Source organism: Antrostomus carolinensis, unplaced genomic scaffold (genome assembly GCF_000700745.2).
Source record: "Antrostomus carolinensis isolate BGI_N321 unplaced genomic scaffold, ASM70074v2 scaffold14838, whole genome shotgun sequence".
In the NCBI taxonomy this organism is placed as follows: Eukaryota; Metazoa; Chordata; class Aves; order Caprimulgiformes; family Caprimulgidae; genus Antrostomus; species Antrostomus carolinensis.
In genome coordinates this window covers 33,482-49,256 of record NW_010333789.1, presented here as the reverse complement: position 1 = coordinate 49,256, position 15,775 = coordinate 33,482, and the positions used below count along the sequence as shown (strand labels likewise).

The 15,775-nt window shown below is 43.0% G+C and overlaps 1 protein-coding gene across 1 annotated transcript in view; it reads left to right on the top strand.

Moving 5' to 3' along the window:
• Window positions 1–728: 728 nt before the first annotated feature.
• Window positions 729–15,775, top strand: part of LOC104529632 (lysine-specific demethylase 2B-like) — a gene marked incomplete at both ends in the record, with an annotated part of 38,528 nt that continues 23,481 nt past the window's right edge. Inside the window, 3 exon segments of the mRNA XM_029086485.1 lie at window positions 729–822; window positions 1,742–1,895; window positions 12,578–12,693. Coding sequence (XP_028942318.1) covers window positions 729–822; window positions 1,742–1,895; window positions 12,578–12,693 — 364 coding nt within the window.

The following is a 15,775-nucleotide window of genomic DNA, read 5'->3' as shown; positions in this document are numbered from 1 at the left end:
TGAGGAGGGCGGCTGTAATTCGGCCATTAGTTACAGATGGTGGCTGGAGGCTGGAGATTCACACAGCCAGATGAGAGCTCTTGTGTCTCTTTCCAGCGATGCTGACTTTAAACTGCTTTGAAAACCTGAATCAGAACGGCATAAAAAATAGTGGATTTGATACTTGGCGATGCTGCCAGCTGGTTCCTTTATGTGTTTTGATGCAGAAATGCCTAGAAATGTGAACAAAAAGGAGTTAATTTGCCAAATGATGTTTGTTTCACCCAATCCTTGCAAAAATGGCATTAATGGCAAGTAGGTAAAGGACACTCAGGAGGATTTATAAGCAAATTAAGATTTTTCAAAACTTTGCTCTTTGAAGGAATTTGTGTACAACTTTTGGTGAAGTTTGTGTCTCTCAAGTGGAGGAAGAAAGCATTAAACAGATCACCCTGGGGACTGGCAGTGACATAAGAAATATTTCTGAACAGCGTAACTTTTAATGCTTTTTCATTCCTTAGCTCTGAAAGGTTTTGTTACAGATGTATGAATAGCAAACTCAAAGATGAGGATATGCATTTTTCAGCAGAAACCTAGTTTTAGTTACTTCATGAGACAAATCCTGGCACTACAAATGCAAAAACTTAATTGGTGGAAACAGTGTCGTAAATGCAGTTAACCTCTGCAGATTAAGGTGGGAAAAGTACTGTTTCAAACTGCTTCATTTTTGTCCTTCACTCTGCTTACAGGTACTGTTTGATGAGTGTAAAAGGATGCTTCACTGATTTTCATATTGATTTTGGTGGCACTTCAGTGTGGTATCACGTTTTCCGTGGGGGGAAGGTAGGTGAACCTTATTTGATATTTGGCTTTATTTCTCTGTGCTCTTACGAGGGGAAGGGCTGCTTTATTTTTCTTTTTTATCTTTTTTTTGGTGGGTTGGGGGATGTGGGGGGATTAGTCAGTGATCAGTCTATTTCAGCTCGCTTTGTTGATGTGCACAGAGTTTGCTGAACTAGAAACACACCATTCACATTTATGAAACAAACAAGTGATTTATTTGAGATATCAGCTGTGGTGTTTGCTGCTGCTGGTGGTGTTTTTAGACCTGCTGTTGCTGCATGGTTTAGAAGTGTCTTGCTGTGTGGACGTGGCTGTGTGTACCCTGGTTGAGTCAGAGTGCCCTCACAAGTCTCCTGCTGTAGCTAGAGCTCCTGTTTCCTTTTGGAGATTCCATGTTCCTTTAGTGTACACATGCACACTGTGCTGGAACTGAAATATTAAATGTTACAGGACCCAGAAGCGTTGAATTACACAGCATGTGTGGCTGTGTTCACATCTTTACTGGTTTAGGTTGCTTTTCCCAATTGTAGCATAGACAGTGTGTGGCAGGAACTGAAATAAATCCAGCAGATGGACCATCTCTGTGGTACTGATACTGTTCTTCTGTACAGTCCGGTGAAGTTGTACTGTACCAACACACTGCTTTGAACAGAAAGCAAACTGTACAGGCATCTTCTGAGTAAGGTGTTTCATGGAAGAGAGACGACAACTGACAGTTATTTTGCCACTTCCAGCACGTGGACTAATTGCTGCTGCTGTCTGCTCTGTGCCTCTGTGTACAACACCTGGAAAACATGTTCTATGCAGAAAGCAGGTTTGGTGTTAAGTGTTCATTTGTCTAACATGTGATAACCGTGTTGGAATCTCTCAGCTATTTGTTTTTGTTGACTGTTGGTAATAGTTAAATCTTTATTTTTAGATCTTCTGGCTGATTCCGCCTACTCTGCAGAATCTAGAACTTTATGAAGAATGGGTTCTCTCAGGAAAGCAAAGTGATATCTTTCTGGGAGACAGGGTGGAACGATGCCAAAGAATTGAGCTGAAACAAGGCTATACATTCTTCATTCCTTCAGGTATCACTTGTTAACAACTGCTTTTGGAATTGCTGGAATTGTGTTTGACTAACAGTTCTTCGTAAAACGGTTCTTTGCATATAAACCTTGTATTGAATCTCTTTATTTGCTGTGGAAAAGAAAGGCTGGGGACTTAATTTTCCAGAAATTGATGAAAAATGTACTGTGAGGAAGCGTGTTTAGTGATCACTTGTATCATACCAAGGAAAAGGAGAGAGGACTTGGTTCTCTGGGGCTGTCAGTCCATTGCTTCTCATCAGAGTCAGTGACTTTTGCTATTGTTTGCTTTCTTGGAAAAATATTTTTCTGTTTTTGTGATCTTTTCTGGCAGGTTTCAGCTGCAGTTCAATAACTTGCTTCTTTGCCTCTGTCTGTAACTAGAGGTAGCTCTTGATTCCCTGATGGGGCTCAGTGGAGATGCCAGTACACAGAAGAGCAGGCCCTGTGTTCCCTCAGGGTTGCTTCTTGGGGAAACAGCTTTGTTTTATTGTCATAACTCTTCAGAATTTCTGCTGATGGAGATTGTGCTAAATCTGGGCACCTTCCAGCAGCCCAGCCACACTTAATTTTTACACTACTGCCCACCTCAGTAGCTGTGTTTCATGATTCATGCTCTTCTCACAAAACAACTAAATAGTTGCTGCTTTGAAGGCTGGTGGCTTCAGCCTTTTCTGCTCCTGCCTGAATTGGATTAGGGATGGTGCAATCTGTAACACTCCTCATTTAAGATGATGCCAGGCTTTGCTTTCTTTGACTATTCCAGGACCATAATTTTGTTTATAATGTTATAACACATTGCCTCTGTCTAGTGGATCTTACCAGGGAAATAAATATAGATAGCCTTTCTATGTGACTGAAAGACAGACTGGTAGTTTTTCAGCTCTAGATTTACTCTGTGGAGATAGGATTATTATTTTTTAATCCTGGAGACAGAGAGAATGCAGGTCATATGAAGACAGTGACAATGTTCTTGCCAGCTGGGGAGTGTTGTTAGTATCAGTTGAAGGCCACAAATTTGCACATTTCTAAGTATTTGGTAGGAATCAGCCTGGGAGGTGACAGGCAAAATGACTGGGAGGGTGGAGGAGTTAATCCATTAAAGGAATTAGGTCTTCCCTTGAAGCAGGTCAGGATGTGCTGTTACTGTTTGAACTGGGTGTTTGAGTGTGCCTGTGCTGTTTGCTTAGATCCCGTTACTGCATCTTCCTATTGATCTTCCTTCCCCTGTGAACAGCCTCCTACCAATATGACTCTCTGTGTGTTAGTTTAGTCATGCTCAGCACTTGGAATACAGCAAGTTGTGGGAGCTTGTGCAGGACACAGAGGTAACATGGTGGCTGAAGTGAAGTGATTCCAAATGTGGTTTTTGACTGTAGTTTCTGTTTCCTTAGGAAAGCCCAAAGTACAGAAATGCCATTACCTCAGACCTTTGAGGCTCTGTGCCATATTTGAAAGGCATGTAGGAATAATTTCTCTGTAAGCACCTCATGGATTCAAGGAGTTTTTGCTCTGCTCTATTTTGTTTGGAAAACTTAATTTGCAAATCTCTTATTTCTGTGCAAGGGCATTCTTTCTGTGGTTGTTTTAAGAGTGTGGAAATGCCTAATTAAAGGCTGTTCCAGGTCAGTGAATTGAGCGTGGCTGTGTAAAACAGGTCAGCTCCTGCGACCTCTTTGCTCTGGTTTGTGTGCGTATCACAGCTCATGTTTGAATGTGTTTTGTGTGTACTTTGTAAGTGTTCGTGGTGTTTGGGTTCTGAGAACAGGTGCCTGTAACACCAGTGTGTCCTGTCCTTTCAATTGAGCCTGATAAAATCTTGGCCAGCGTAATTAATCCACGAGGAAAACACTGTTTAATTACAGGTCTGGTCACAGAAAGTGTAGAGTGCTATAGCTAGTGCTGAGCTGGGCTGTGAGTGGAGAAAGGACCTTTTCCATAAAATCTCCTGCTCTGCTCCTGTTTTCAAGTCGTTTTTGGGGATGGTCCTAGAAATGCTGTTACACCATAGCAGCGTAAGGATGAAGTAGAGAAGGCTGTAACAAGACACATGAGGGGGTGAGATCATAGGCTTGTGGGAGATGGAAGGTTTATCTGAGAATCTAGGATCAGGAGTAGATCCAGTAAATCCCTGAAACTACAAACCACTTGGACAAGAATGGGAATTATTCTTGCAGAAGACATAACTAATGCTCACCAGGGCCTCGGGATGTTTTCTTCTCCATCACTGCCATCATCCTTTCAGGATTAAGTTTAAACCAGTTAATTTCTACCTGTGCTTCTAACCCTGCAAAGCACTGAGAGGCCTGACCACAGCTGGATATCAAGGAGAAACTGAGCAAAGTATTGTCAGCATAATGAGTCCTTACAGGCCAAGGTGCATCTTGCAGCACTTCAGGAGTCCCTCAGAAGTATGGGGTGGGGGGAAGTAAACTGGGATTCTGAGGAATACTGTGTCTGGGGCTTTGTGTAGGAGCCAAGCTGTACTCCTGATGGCCCCGTAGGACTTCTCCAAACAAGTGAGGCACCGTTACAAGTTCTCACCTCCCACTTCACTGGTTCCCACTGATGAGTCAAGGATGATCAACTCTGATAAAGTGGTAAATTAAACTAGGAACCTGGCCTTTTCCATCAGTGTTATTGTCTAAACTGAGGTTTATGGCCAGACGTAGATTCAAGATGTTAAAAGAGCTGAAGGTTTGGGAGGAGAGGAAGTTATGGTTGCTACCAGTGTCAGTAGAGATCTGACTGTGCTTTTCCCAGGGTGGGAGAGAACTTGTCCTTTCTCAGGAGGACATTAGTGAAGAACGCTGCGGTGTTTGCACCGTGTATGTCACTGTGAGCAATGCTTAATTGTTCCCATCGTTAAGTGTTCAACACAGGTGAGGTTTGGCCAAGGTAACGCATCTGACTTTGGTATAGTGGACAGTGGATGCTGCATATCTGACCCACCTACTAAATAGAAGGGAAATTCCTCATAGATTGTGCTTCTCTTTTGGGGTATCAGCTGTGAGGATCTGGAAGAGGAAAAGTGTAATGTCAGTGCTCAGTTACTGTCTCGGAATGGAAAGAATAAAATTGTATCAGTCACAATCAAGTCTAGAGCTTGTCCAGTGTTACTTGTGCTGCAACTTCCTTCTGTACCGTGTGCCTATCCAGTGGTGGCTTGCAGGGAGGACCTGTGACGTGTTTGTAGTCCACTGTGGTGGTGTTATGGAAAAGTACTTCAGGTAGCTCTCATCACTGTGCTGGGGACACGCAGAAACAATGCTTGGGGAGCATCCCTCAGATTCCCACAGCTCAAGATCACTGTGGGCACATGTTTCTGGCTTGTGTGCAGCCTCTTGTTCTGTTACATCCTGATTGCTCCCCAGCAGCCTGTGTGAAATACTGCTCGCTAAGTTAATGCCAACGTGTTACTCAGTTTCTTAATATCTTTTATGTGTTTCCTTTTAAGTATTTTTGTCGTTTTACGTCACTGCATAACTTCACTGGAACCTTTTCTCTCTCCTCCTCTTGCCCTTCACCTGACATTCCAGGCTTCGTGCTCTCTAAACCATCTTTTACTCCTCTCCTTGCCCTTGATTTTTTCAACGGGCGCATTATGCATCAAATTCCTTTCCATCTTGATTCTCTGAACACCACATTAGTTTCTCTTGTGTACTTCTGAATGTCACTGTTACTTAAACCCAAGATCAAAACTAACCATACACAAAATGAAAAATTGATCCTTTTTTAATCCACTTGCTTTTTTGGAATTTTTTAGTCTTGCTTAATATGTCCTTTTGATCGTAAGCGATGGAGCTCTGACATGGATATTGTCCTTCTCCTCCTTCTCTGTTGTCCTCTACAAACAAGATCTTTCAGTAGTTTGAAATACTTTAATCTTGTTTGTTTTTTCCTCAATTTCCTGCCAGACCTGTCTTTAAAAAACAAACAAACACAAAACAAACCTTTTTCTTCCATGCATGTGTATATATCCTTGGTGTAGACACGTGAAATTCAAGAGAGTTTGCACATGCAGAATTGGGACATACAAAAGCAGGCCAAGTAGTAGTCTCTTGTGGAAAAATTTGTCTTGCAGTATTTGTCTCTGTTGTTAATATCATGAAGTAAGAGTAAAATCATTGTGTCTTGAAAAGGTGAACTTGACCCACTTCTGGGCTGTTACTGATAATGAAGTCTACCAGAATATGGATGAACTTGGGTTTTCTTCTCTTTATGTGAAGAGCAGTTTTGCTGACTCCAAGGAAGTTGCCACACTTACTGTGGATACAGTTTGATTCCAGGGTTTGCAGCCTGATTGGACTAAGAAAGTTTGCAAACATACTGGTTTTGGCTCCTTTGGGAGGAGCTGGCTAACACTGCAGTACTACCAAGGGTGCTGTAATCATCTGCTGTGTCTTACAGTCATCTCCTGAGCCTCTGCTGCTGGTCAGGGGCAGCAGACTTGTGAGCAGGTACCCTCTTGGGTTGGCTCTGCATGGGTGTTCTTGCTGTAGGCTTTCCAAACAGGTAGCTTTAATGGGAGTATGTTGAAGAGAAGAGACGTTGTGATGTGTGTGCAACGATGGCTTAGAGGCCTGTGTTTGTGGGGGAGCACAAATCCTCAAGAAGCTGGGCCATTTTGGGTGACTCTTGTCTAGTCTTTAAATCTGACAGTAATGGTCCCAGTAATAGACCACTGCATGGTCCATAACATAATGGTCCAAGAGGTCACGGTGCATTTTTCTTTCTGAAAATTGAATAATGCCACTAGATATTGTAGAAGACTTAGCAGTGAGGATTTATTAGACATTCCTGTGATCAAAATCCAGACAGGGTGATTTACTGTCAACTGGACACGGTGTTCTTTTCTGGTTCCTCTTCAAACTTCTCTCTAATGTTGTGTTTCACCTCGAAGTTGGCAGTGTTCCACTGAGGAGTAAGCTGTTTGTTTATTTTTCTTATGTTCTTTATAATGCACTTTGGGGCCTTTGACATGGAAACATGCTGTTATAGACTCTCTCAATTTCTTAAGAGCTGAAGAAGGAACCACAGTTTAACAAAACTATTCTCATTGCTCTGTGATGATTATGGAGCATGAGAGTGCTCTGAAGTTCTTGTTTCCAGTCAAATGCAGAAATAATGACTTTTCTTAGATGAGTGTTTTTGGGAAGGAAGGTGGATGGAAAGAGATGTTCTGTGCTGGACTCTAGGCAGCTATTGCAAGGATTCAAAGTGCTTCACATACTGTATCCCTGGTTATCAGCAGGATTATGGTCATTACAGATGTGTGGTCCTGGGTCCCCTCTGCCGTGCCAGTCAGTATTTGATGAATGATGATGTGATGGACCCAGAAGGCAGCACAGCAGCTTTGTACCAAGAATGACAGGCTATTAAAATCTGACTGGTAAATTTTTTGCAGGGAGTTGTGCTAGGGCTGCATAACTGCCTGGCTATTTTTGGTTGCTCTTAACTTTTCCCATTTTGGGAGCTTCCACTGACATTAATGGAAGCTTCTTGCCTGGAACCTTTAGGGACCAAGTGAGGAAGATCAGTGGAGAGGATCAGAGAGGAGTTTTAGCCTCGAGTGTCTGCTTTCAGAGAGAAGGTGACAGCATAACTTTGGATTTTCAGTTCTTTCTACCTAATTGTTATCAAATGATGTAAGATTGAGAGTTGCTGTATGACTTGTACTGCTGGGGTAACATTAATTTTTTTACTTTTAAAATGTATACACAATGTTTCCTTGATGTGTTTGGTTGTGAGCACTACTATGATACAATTACTCTTCTTTTAAGGTAAGAGAAATCATGTTTCATTTGCTGGCAGTGGCCACTCTCAGGTTATGTATTTAGTCACTTTTTCATTTTTAAGACATATATATTTAATCTTTTCCACCCCAAGCTGCTGCAGAGTTGCAGGAAAATGTGTATGTCTTCCATATCACAAAGCAAAATATCTGTTCAGTTACTAATGGAAACAGACACACCGTGGTTTTGGTTTGTAGCTTGTAGCCTGTTTGCCCCATCACTTTATAAGTTAATATTCTTTTATATTGTCCTCAGATGGCTGATTGCATCCTTGAAGATGCAGTAGGAATTTGCAGGCCCCTGAAACCTTCTAATAAGTTTGCAATGTTTAATAATACTTGTTTTATAAAACTCAAAAGATAATGAGATCGTATCTTTCTTTTAACTGTTCAGAAAAGCTTTTGTTATTGCTAATTTCACCTTCTTGATTTGCTAGAGGTGATAACATCAAAATATTCAAGTGTATCTTAGGAGTCATGGAATAATTCGTAACTATAAACCGACTGAGAACATTTCTGAGCCTCCTGAATAGAGCTCCTGCTCAGTGTTGGCTTGGCTTCATAAAGTAGGATTGTTTTGGGAGGGGAAAAAAATACTCATAATCACCAAGAACTGAAATATAAAGATGAACTTCAGAAAAACTGTGAAGTGGACAGTCTGGTTGAGGCTTGAAATGAGGGTTGTGAGCAGTGACTGTGCCGTGGCTGTTCCCCAAGAACCATCTGTCCCCACTGAGCCGAGCTGGTTGCTGGTGTCTGTGGTCTGGAGGACTCTGCTCACAAGGCAGGGCTGTGTGGTGGCCACGCAGGAGCTGCTCCGCCACATCGAGAGCATTCCCCAGCCTGCCAAGGGAGGATGAAGGTTTCACCTTCACTCAGTTGTTACCGCTGTCAACACAGGCTGGTTTGAAACTGGTCACCCATGGGGAAGAGTTTTCTGATTCATGACTAACCCTTGAAGCCACACGGTGTATCTCTTTCTCTCATCTGTAGGATTTAATTGTAACCTCAGATAACATTTAGCAGGCGCTTTTGTTTGTGTCTTTCAGCCAAAAACAAACAATATCTTATTCCACTGACTTTTGACTTGTTCAGTCTTTAATCCATTTGTTTGGCTATTACTCCAGTGCTTTTTTTTTTAGCATTAAGGATAAAATTAAATTTATGGCATTTTCTTTGTGTTGCTTTCCTTTTTTTTTGTTTTTTTGAGAGTATCACCAAGAGGAGGGATCTTACCTCTAACCCATGAAACACAGAGGGTTGTGCAGTAGTACCAGGGTTTATGTAAACAGCAGGAAGCAGTATGAGGAGAGAATGGATGACACTCGCTCCAGAGGTGTCTGTGTTGGAGGCTGTGGTGAGTTTTTGGTACGAGAGGTGAAGGATGCAGACGTGCCAGGCTGTCCAGCATAGAGTGCTGTGATCATACATGTGTACTGTTAATTCATCAGCGGCGTAGCTGAAGGTGAGACAGGTGGGATGGATTGGTGTGGATGATATCACAGCGATCCCCTTGGCCGTCCTTTGTGTCTTACCCATACATGCAGCTTGTTTCTCTTTGGAAGTCTGTCTTCCTCTTTAAAAACCTTTGTAATCGAGGAGCTTTAGAAGCTGGGTGTCCTTCTTTGCAAATGGTCACAGTGAATGTTCATCCTCCTCAGTTTATTTCTGAGTTGTGCTTATATCTAAGATGTGGGAATGAATTGAATGTGCCATCCAAGCTTGTCTGTTCTCAGAACTCATTTCCACAATATATTATCCTAATGGAAACTTCCCTGTTTTCTGATAGTCTCTGTTTCTTCCTACTTCTACTTCTCTGGCCTCTTCAGTTTTTCTCCACACACAGCCTTGTTAATATTACAACAGGAGGTTTTTTTTTCTGCTCCTTTGTAACATCTCTTAGAAACCATCTTCCTGTGGTTTTCTACCTTGTCAATTCTCCATCTTTTTTTGTCTAATCTTGCCCACAGTGTTACAAGTCCCTGGGATGCACCTCGTGGTGCTCGTGTCTTTGCAGTTTCAATATTGCGCACACATTCCTCAAGCAAGTGGAAACTATTTTGGGATGCAGTGTGGCTGGAAAATACTATACAGCTGAATGGCCAAAATATATCTTATGAGGAGGTGACTCCTCTGTCAGGGCTGTGTCGTGTAGCTGGCAGAGGGGCTGAGAGTGGGATCCTGCATGTGGGAGCACGTGAACTGACGGAGATGTAGGGATTCCCTGGGGCTGTGTGCCTCGCTCAACGCTGTCCAACAGCAAAGGGATGGTACCTGCAGGCATCGTCCTTACCCATCTCTGAGCTATGCCTGGAAATACCCAGCTAGGGGTAGGAACTGGGCTTCCACAAACTTTAGAGTTAATGACTTTGTTGCTTGGTCTCTGGTTTATTTTTATTTTCCCAACCTTGATGGATTTTAATGCTTTGTTATTACAGGGTTTTGTTACTGAGAATTGTGTTATAAAAAGCAGTATTTTCAGTCTTGTTGTTAGCAGTACATACATCTTGAAGGACCCTAGTGTTCAGTTAATTATAAATGTAACTAGGGAATTAAATACATTATCTGCAGAACCAGAGGTTGTCTCAGATACTTCAGGGAACACTTTCAGATTCTTCCTCCATCAGCTCTTCAACACTGCAGGATCAAAACTACATTCATATTTGTCAATCTTTCTGTTGAGGGTTTGTCTTGTCTGGAACACCATTTGTTGGAGCACTGGCTCAAGCCAGTGATAGATCCTTTCACATTTCTCCCAAAAATATTAAGAGTACGACAGAGGAAGAGTAGAGGTTATTAACACAAAGACCCTTGACGTGGAAGGTAGTGGTGAGGACTCTTCAATGTTCTGCTGATATCTGGCTGTTTCTGACCTGTCTCCTGCCATCACTCGGTTGTGTGGCCATGGACAAGTCATTTCAATCCTTTGAGCTTTGGTTTGTTCATCTCTAAAACCGACAGTGAAGCTGAATTGTGACACACATTGGCCCTGTGTTTCAGTGCCTGTCCAATAAGTTGGCTTTGGGGATCTAGCAACAGATTTGCTTCTTTCCCCAACCATGTCAATCTTTGATTACCTAGTGGAAGCAGTAACCCAAACTTCCCTGACCTTGGATCTTTTTTCCTTCCCAAAGACTAGGATCAGGGGGATAATTTATTTTTCTAGTAGTTTGCTCTTCATACAGACTGATGTATTTCATATGAGGTGGGGAACTACTTCAGCTGTGAAGTTTTGATAGTGCTGATATATGTAGTTGCCACACTACCCTTACATGAAAAAAATTCCTCTCTAGTTGGTTGTTCTTGCTGTGGAAGGAATAAACAGACTGGATCGTTGTGAGTGACTCTGTAACTGAATTTATACTAACTGGAGCAGGGGAGATGCAATAACACCGAGAACTGCCAGAGCGATGAGCCACCTGCTTTTTTATGTGCATCACATCTATCATGTGGAATCAGACCTGTAAATTGACTGAGCACTGGAACGGGTTGCCCAGAGGGGTTGTGGTGTCTCCATCCTGGGAGATATTGAAGAGCCATCTGGACGTAGTTCTGGGCAGCTGGCTCTAAGTGGCTCTGCTTGAGCAGGGGAGTTGGACCAGATGACCTCCAGAGATCCCTTCCAACCTCAACCGTTCTGTGATTCTGAAATTCAGAAAAATATATCCAGAATGATGAGTTTGTGTTTCCAGGGAGAGAATTCTTGTGCTGATTGCTTTGCCTTCCTGTCTCTCTCCTACCAGTATGCCCTTAAATGAAAGCCGTGGTTCTGCCGTCTGCTGTGGCTCAAGGACTTCTCAGACAAAGCTTTGCAGGCCTTTATGGTCTAGAGGTTGTTGTGGAGGAGAGTGCTCGTGGCTGCTAGCTGGAGAACCCTTTAGGCTGAATGGCATTTTCCTGCTCCCTCACTGATCCTGAAGTGAAGGAAAGCTGCCACAGCTTTAATGGAAAGTACTGCGCAGTTAGGAGAAAATTGACTGCCCCCTATGTTGCTTTGCTGTCTGCTGGTTTATAAATTGTAATGCTTTTCATTTAAAAAAAAAAAGAAAAAAAAGTGTCAGGTCTCTGTGGATCCCAGATCATTAGCAGGATCAATTCCTCTTTCACTGCAGAGATCAGAGGCTACAGTCTTGCATAGCCAGTCCCTCAGCTGCTGACGTGCCAAGCAAACAATGCAGAAGCAGAAGAGCTGGTGTGTGGCTGCCTGAATTGCTATGCCTGGAGTTTTGTTGTGATAGAAAATTCTTCCCTCAGTTTGGAGCCTGTGAAATGAATTCAGTCCCTTGCAGGATTGGGTCAGAACAGTTTCATCAGCTCCAGTACTAGAAATGTTAAATCCCTTAACTTGGGGCTTGCAACGGAATAGATTTTTCAGTTGCTACAGGAAGTTGATAATAGGATATGAAACTTGCACCTCTGAAGGAAGGAGGGTGGTAATAATTTGAAATGGTTGCCATCTGAAGATGTGTGCTCTGGTGCTGGTGTCAAAGAAGTTTGGTGTGACTCAGTCCAGTTCCACAGCCCCAGCCCACTGCCACTGCTAACATGATTTGCAGCCCAACTGGAGGTGCCAGTAGATACATCTGAGAGCCAAATGTATTGAACAGACTGAATTTACTTCTTAGTCATGGATGTGGTTGAGTCACAAGCTTGTGTGTTCTCAGTAAACACTGTAACTGTTCTGTGAATAAATAGAAGAACCCGATTTACAGAGGGTATGTACATCATAAGATGCCATTCTTCTGCTATGACTAGTGTGGCTGTGAGCAGACCATTTAACCTTTCATCCCCTGCAGAATGGCATTGGTGGGGTTGTTAAAAATTGATGATAAATTGTTCTGTAATACTACATAGCATGAGGCATTCTCAGCTCTTTGCTTTCCCTCTCTAGGGTGGATTCATGCGGTTTATACTCCAGTAGATTCTCTGGTGTTTGGTGGAAATATCCTGCATAGCTTTAATGTTCCCATGCAGCTTCGCATCTATGAAATTGAGGACAGAACAAGGGTAAGGATACTTGATTCTCTTTTTAACTGAACAGTTCTTTGTGACTATGGTCTGTCATAGTCTCTCTCTCTCGTATTCCCTTCTGACAAACAAGAACTGATGGGATCTCTGTGTCAGAGTCGCTGAAACAAGAGGTAAATGTGAAGTAATGAGACTTTCAAATGTTGACTATTTTTAGTGGGATTTACTCATCTGTTTTTCCCTGCTTCCCACAGACGTGTCCCTTCTGTGTCTTTTGTCTGCCTGTTAAACCTTCATAAACACCTTCCCTTTTGCACAAAAACATATTGCACTTCACAGACCTTTGTACCAACACTGCTGGTCACCCCCTGCTTGTCATCCCTCTGTGCACTCCTGGAGTGGATACCCGAGCCTGGAGAACTGATGGGACTGGGGTGGCTCTGGTGTCCACAGCTGAGTTGACAAAGCTGCACAGAAGTTGCATATGAAACGATGTCTTCTGTACTTTGAGGATTTTCTTCTACAATGACTTGATAACGTGCAAGAATTTCTTGGAACAAAGAGTCTAGGATGGGACATTGTGACAGGACAAGAGGGAACGACCTTAAGTTGCACCAGGGGAGGTTTAGGTTGGATATTAGGAAAAAATTCTTCCTTTAAAGGGTTGTCAAGTATTGGAACAGGTTGCCCAGGGCAGTGGTGGAGTCCCCATCCCTGGAGGGATTTAAAGGACGTGTAGATGTGGTATGTGGGGACAGGCTTTAGTGGTGACCTTGGCAATGCTGGGTTGACGGTTGGACTAGATGATTGTAACGGTCTTTTCCAACCAAACTGTTCTGTGATTAATCTGAATGTTGTGATGTTCATCTGGCTGTAGCATCTACCTTATGGAAAGAGTATTATCTCTTGGAGGAGGTTACTGTGCCGCCTCTTTGGGAGTGAAAATTTTACTCTTGATAATAAACAGGACACCTACTTGTCATATACTTTGCAGTTTCATCAAGTAGCAGAATCTGAAGGAAATGCCACTGTCTTAGGCTAATAAATAAACTGCGTGAGGCAGTTGTGTTCTGATGCAAAGATGGACCAGTGTGGTGTGTAAATTCATGTGAGGACTTTCGTGGCTGGCTGTTTTGGAGGCATTGCACATGAGACAGTGCTGGTAAACCACTGGCACAGGTACCACGTGTGGTTTTCAGAGATTTGGGCTGGCAAAATGGCAGGAATTTGCAATTCTTCTTCACTAAAATGTCTTAAAATGGTGTGTCTTGGGCATCAGTGCAGTTCACTGTTGTCACCTCTACAAGAGCCACAATTCTGGCTCCAAGTGGGATTTTACCCCCTGTTGCTTGCTTTGCAGTGAGAGTACATAGGCCTGAAGTGAATATGTATTGTTTTGAAATACATCTCTGACTGGGTGAGAGGAAGGGTGTCCTCCCTCAGCTTCCCCTACTTCATGGGGGATACAAGGCCTGGTAATCTTCACACTGCGAAACAGTGGTGGGAGCTGTTGGTTTCCTGGAGTGATCTTAATGAAGAGAAGGAATATTAAGCAGAAAAATGAATTTTTAGTGGAAGAGAGATGAAGACAAAAGCTGAAATTCAGGGGAATTAGAGGGAATGTAGCACAGAGCAGAAGTGGAGGTAGAGACCAGAGTGGAGTTTAGCTTGGCTTTGAGTAGGTGTCCCAAGGCAAGATTGTCACGTGTCTTAAGAAAGTGTGAAGGGACTTGGACAGGAAAAAGTGAGGATGGCAGAAGAAGGAAGGGGCTCACTGTGGCTGGGCAGAGATCCTAGGCACAGGAAGGTTTTCAGAGTGACTGTAGGTAAGAACCAGCTCTATGTACTGGATGTATATGCTGCTGGTGCTCACGGGGAGGGCGTACAGTTGCCAGGAAGGATGCCAGCGCAGGCAACTTCCATGGAGAAGTAATGTCTGGGAGGAAGGATTGGTGCCAGGAAAAAGCTATTTCCATTGGTGTCTGTGAGGAAGATGGGAGGGAAACCCTCTTTCTCCTAAAGCAGTAGAAGAGCTGACACTTTGTTCCCACAGGACGTGAGCGACCCAAGATCACACACCTTGGGTTGTAACCACTCAGTAGCACTTCTCGTCAGGCCCTTCTGACGTGGTGGCCCAAGGAAGTTGTGGCTGCTCCTCCCTGGAAGTGTTGAAGGCCAGGCTGGATGAGGCTTTGAGCAACCTGGTCTAGTGGAAGGTGTCCCTGCTGATGGCAGGGGGGTTGGGACTAGATGAGCTTTAAGGTCCCTTCCCACCCAAACCATTCTATGATTCTATGATTCTCCTTGGGAAGCTGGGTGCAGCTTCAATCTCCTAAGCTTTTACACCCCATAACAGTGATGTATTTTGGTAACTTTTAGCAACTTCCCAGCCAGTCACACTGAAATGCTTTTGAAAAGTTTCTGGCACCTTTGTCCTATGGGAAGGTTCTGGGAGTTGGAGATCTGCCTCTTTGGAAATGTCCTGTCAGAGTTTATTGGAAAGGGATATTGCGACATTTGAAAGTCCCAAATCAGACCTTTGCTCTTGTCAGTTTTGGTTTAGATTTTCTTCAAAGTCTGTGTAGGTCTTCATAATTTCCCCTCAAAAATACTTAAGTGCTTTAAAAAAAACAGACCAGTGAAAGCCAACAGCCCAGAATTTCCATGACTTCAGAGAAACCATCTCAGCACTTGTATGTTGCTGTGTGCTGGTGATGTGTCACATGCAGCCTGTACCTGTGTTCACAAACTTGTGCTCCTAGGCAGCCGTGTAATAACAAAGCTGTGTGAACAGCTGAAGAACAGCAAGAATTTCTAGACAGAAACAAAATATAAGCTGTGCAACTAAGGCATGCAGAAGTTTGATAAAAGGCAGGAAAATAAATTGTGTTATTTAGAAATAACAACACACAGCACCCCCTCCCCAACCTAAAAACATGCAGGGATCTTGCAGGGGTAAATGTTTTCAAAATAGAATTCTGGTGTGTACTTCTTTTGCTTTGCCAATCAAATTTTGTAATTTATTTGTTCAAATAATTCTATTCATAGGCTGGCCTAGTGTAGCAAACTCAGTACAGTGTGTAGCTCACACAAATTTCCCAGTGTGAACATACTGCAAATG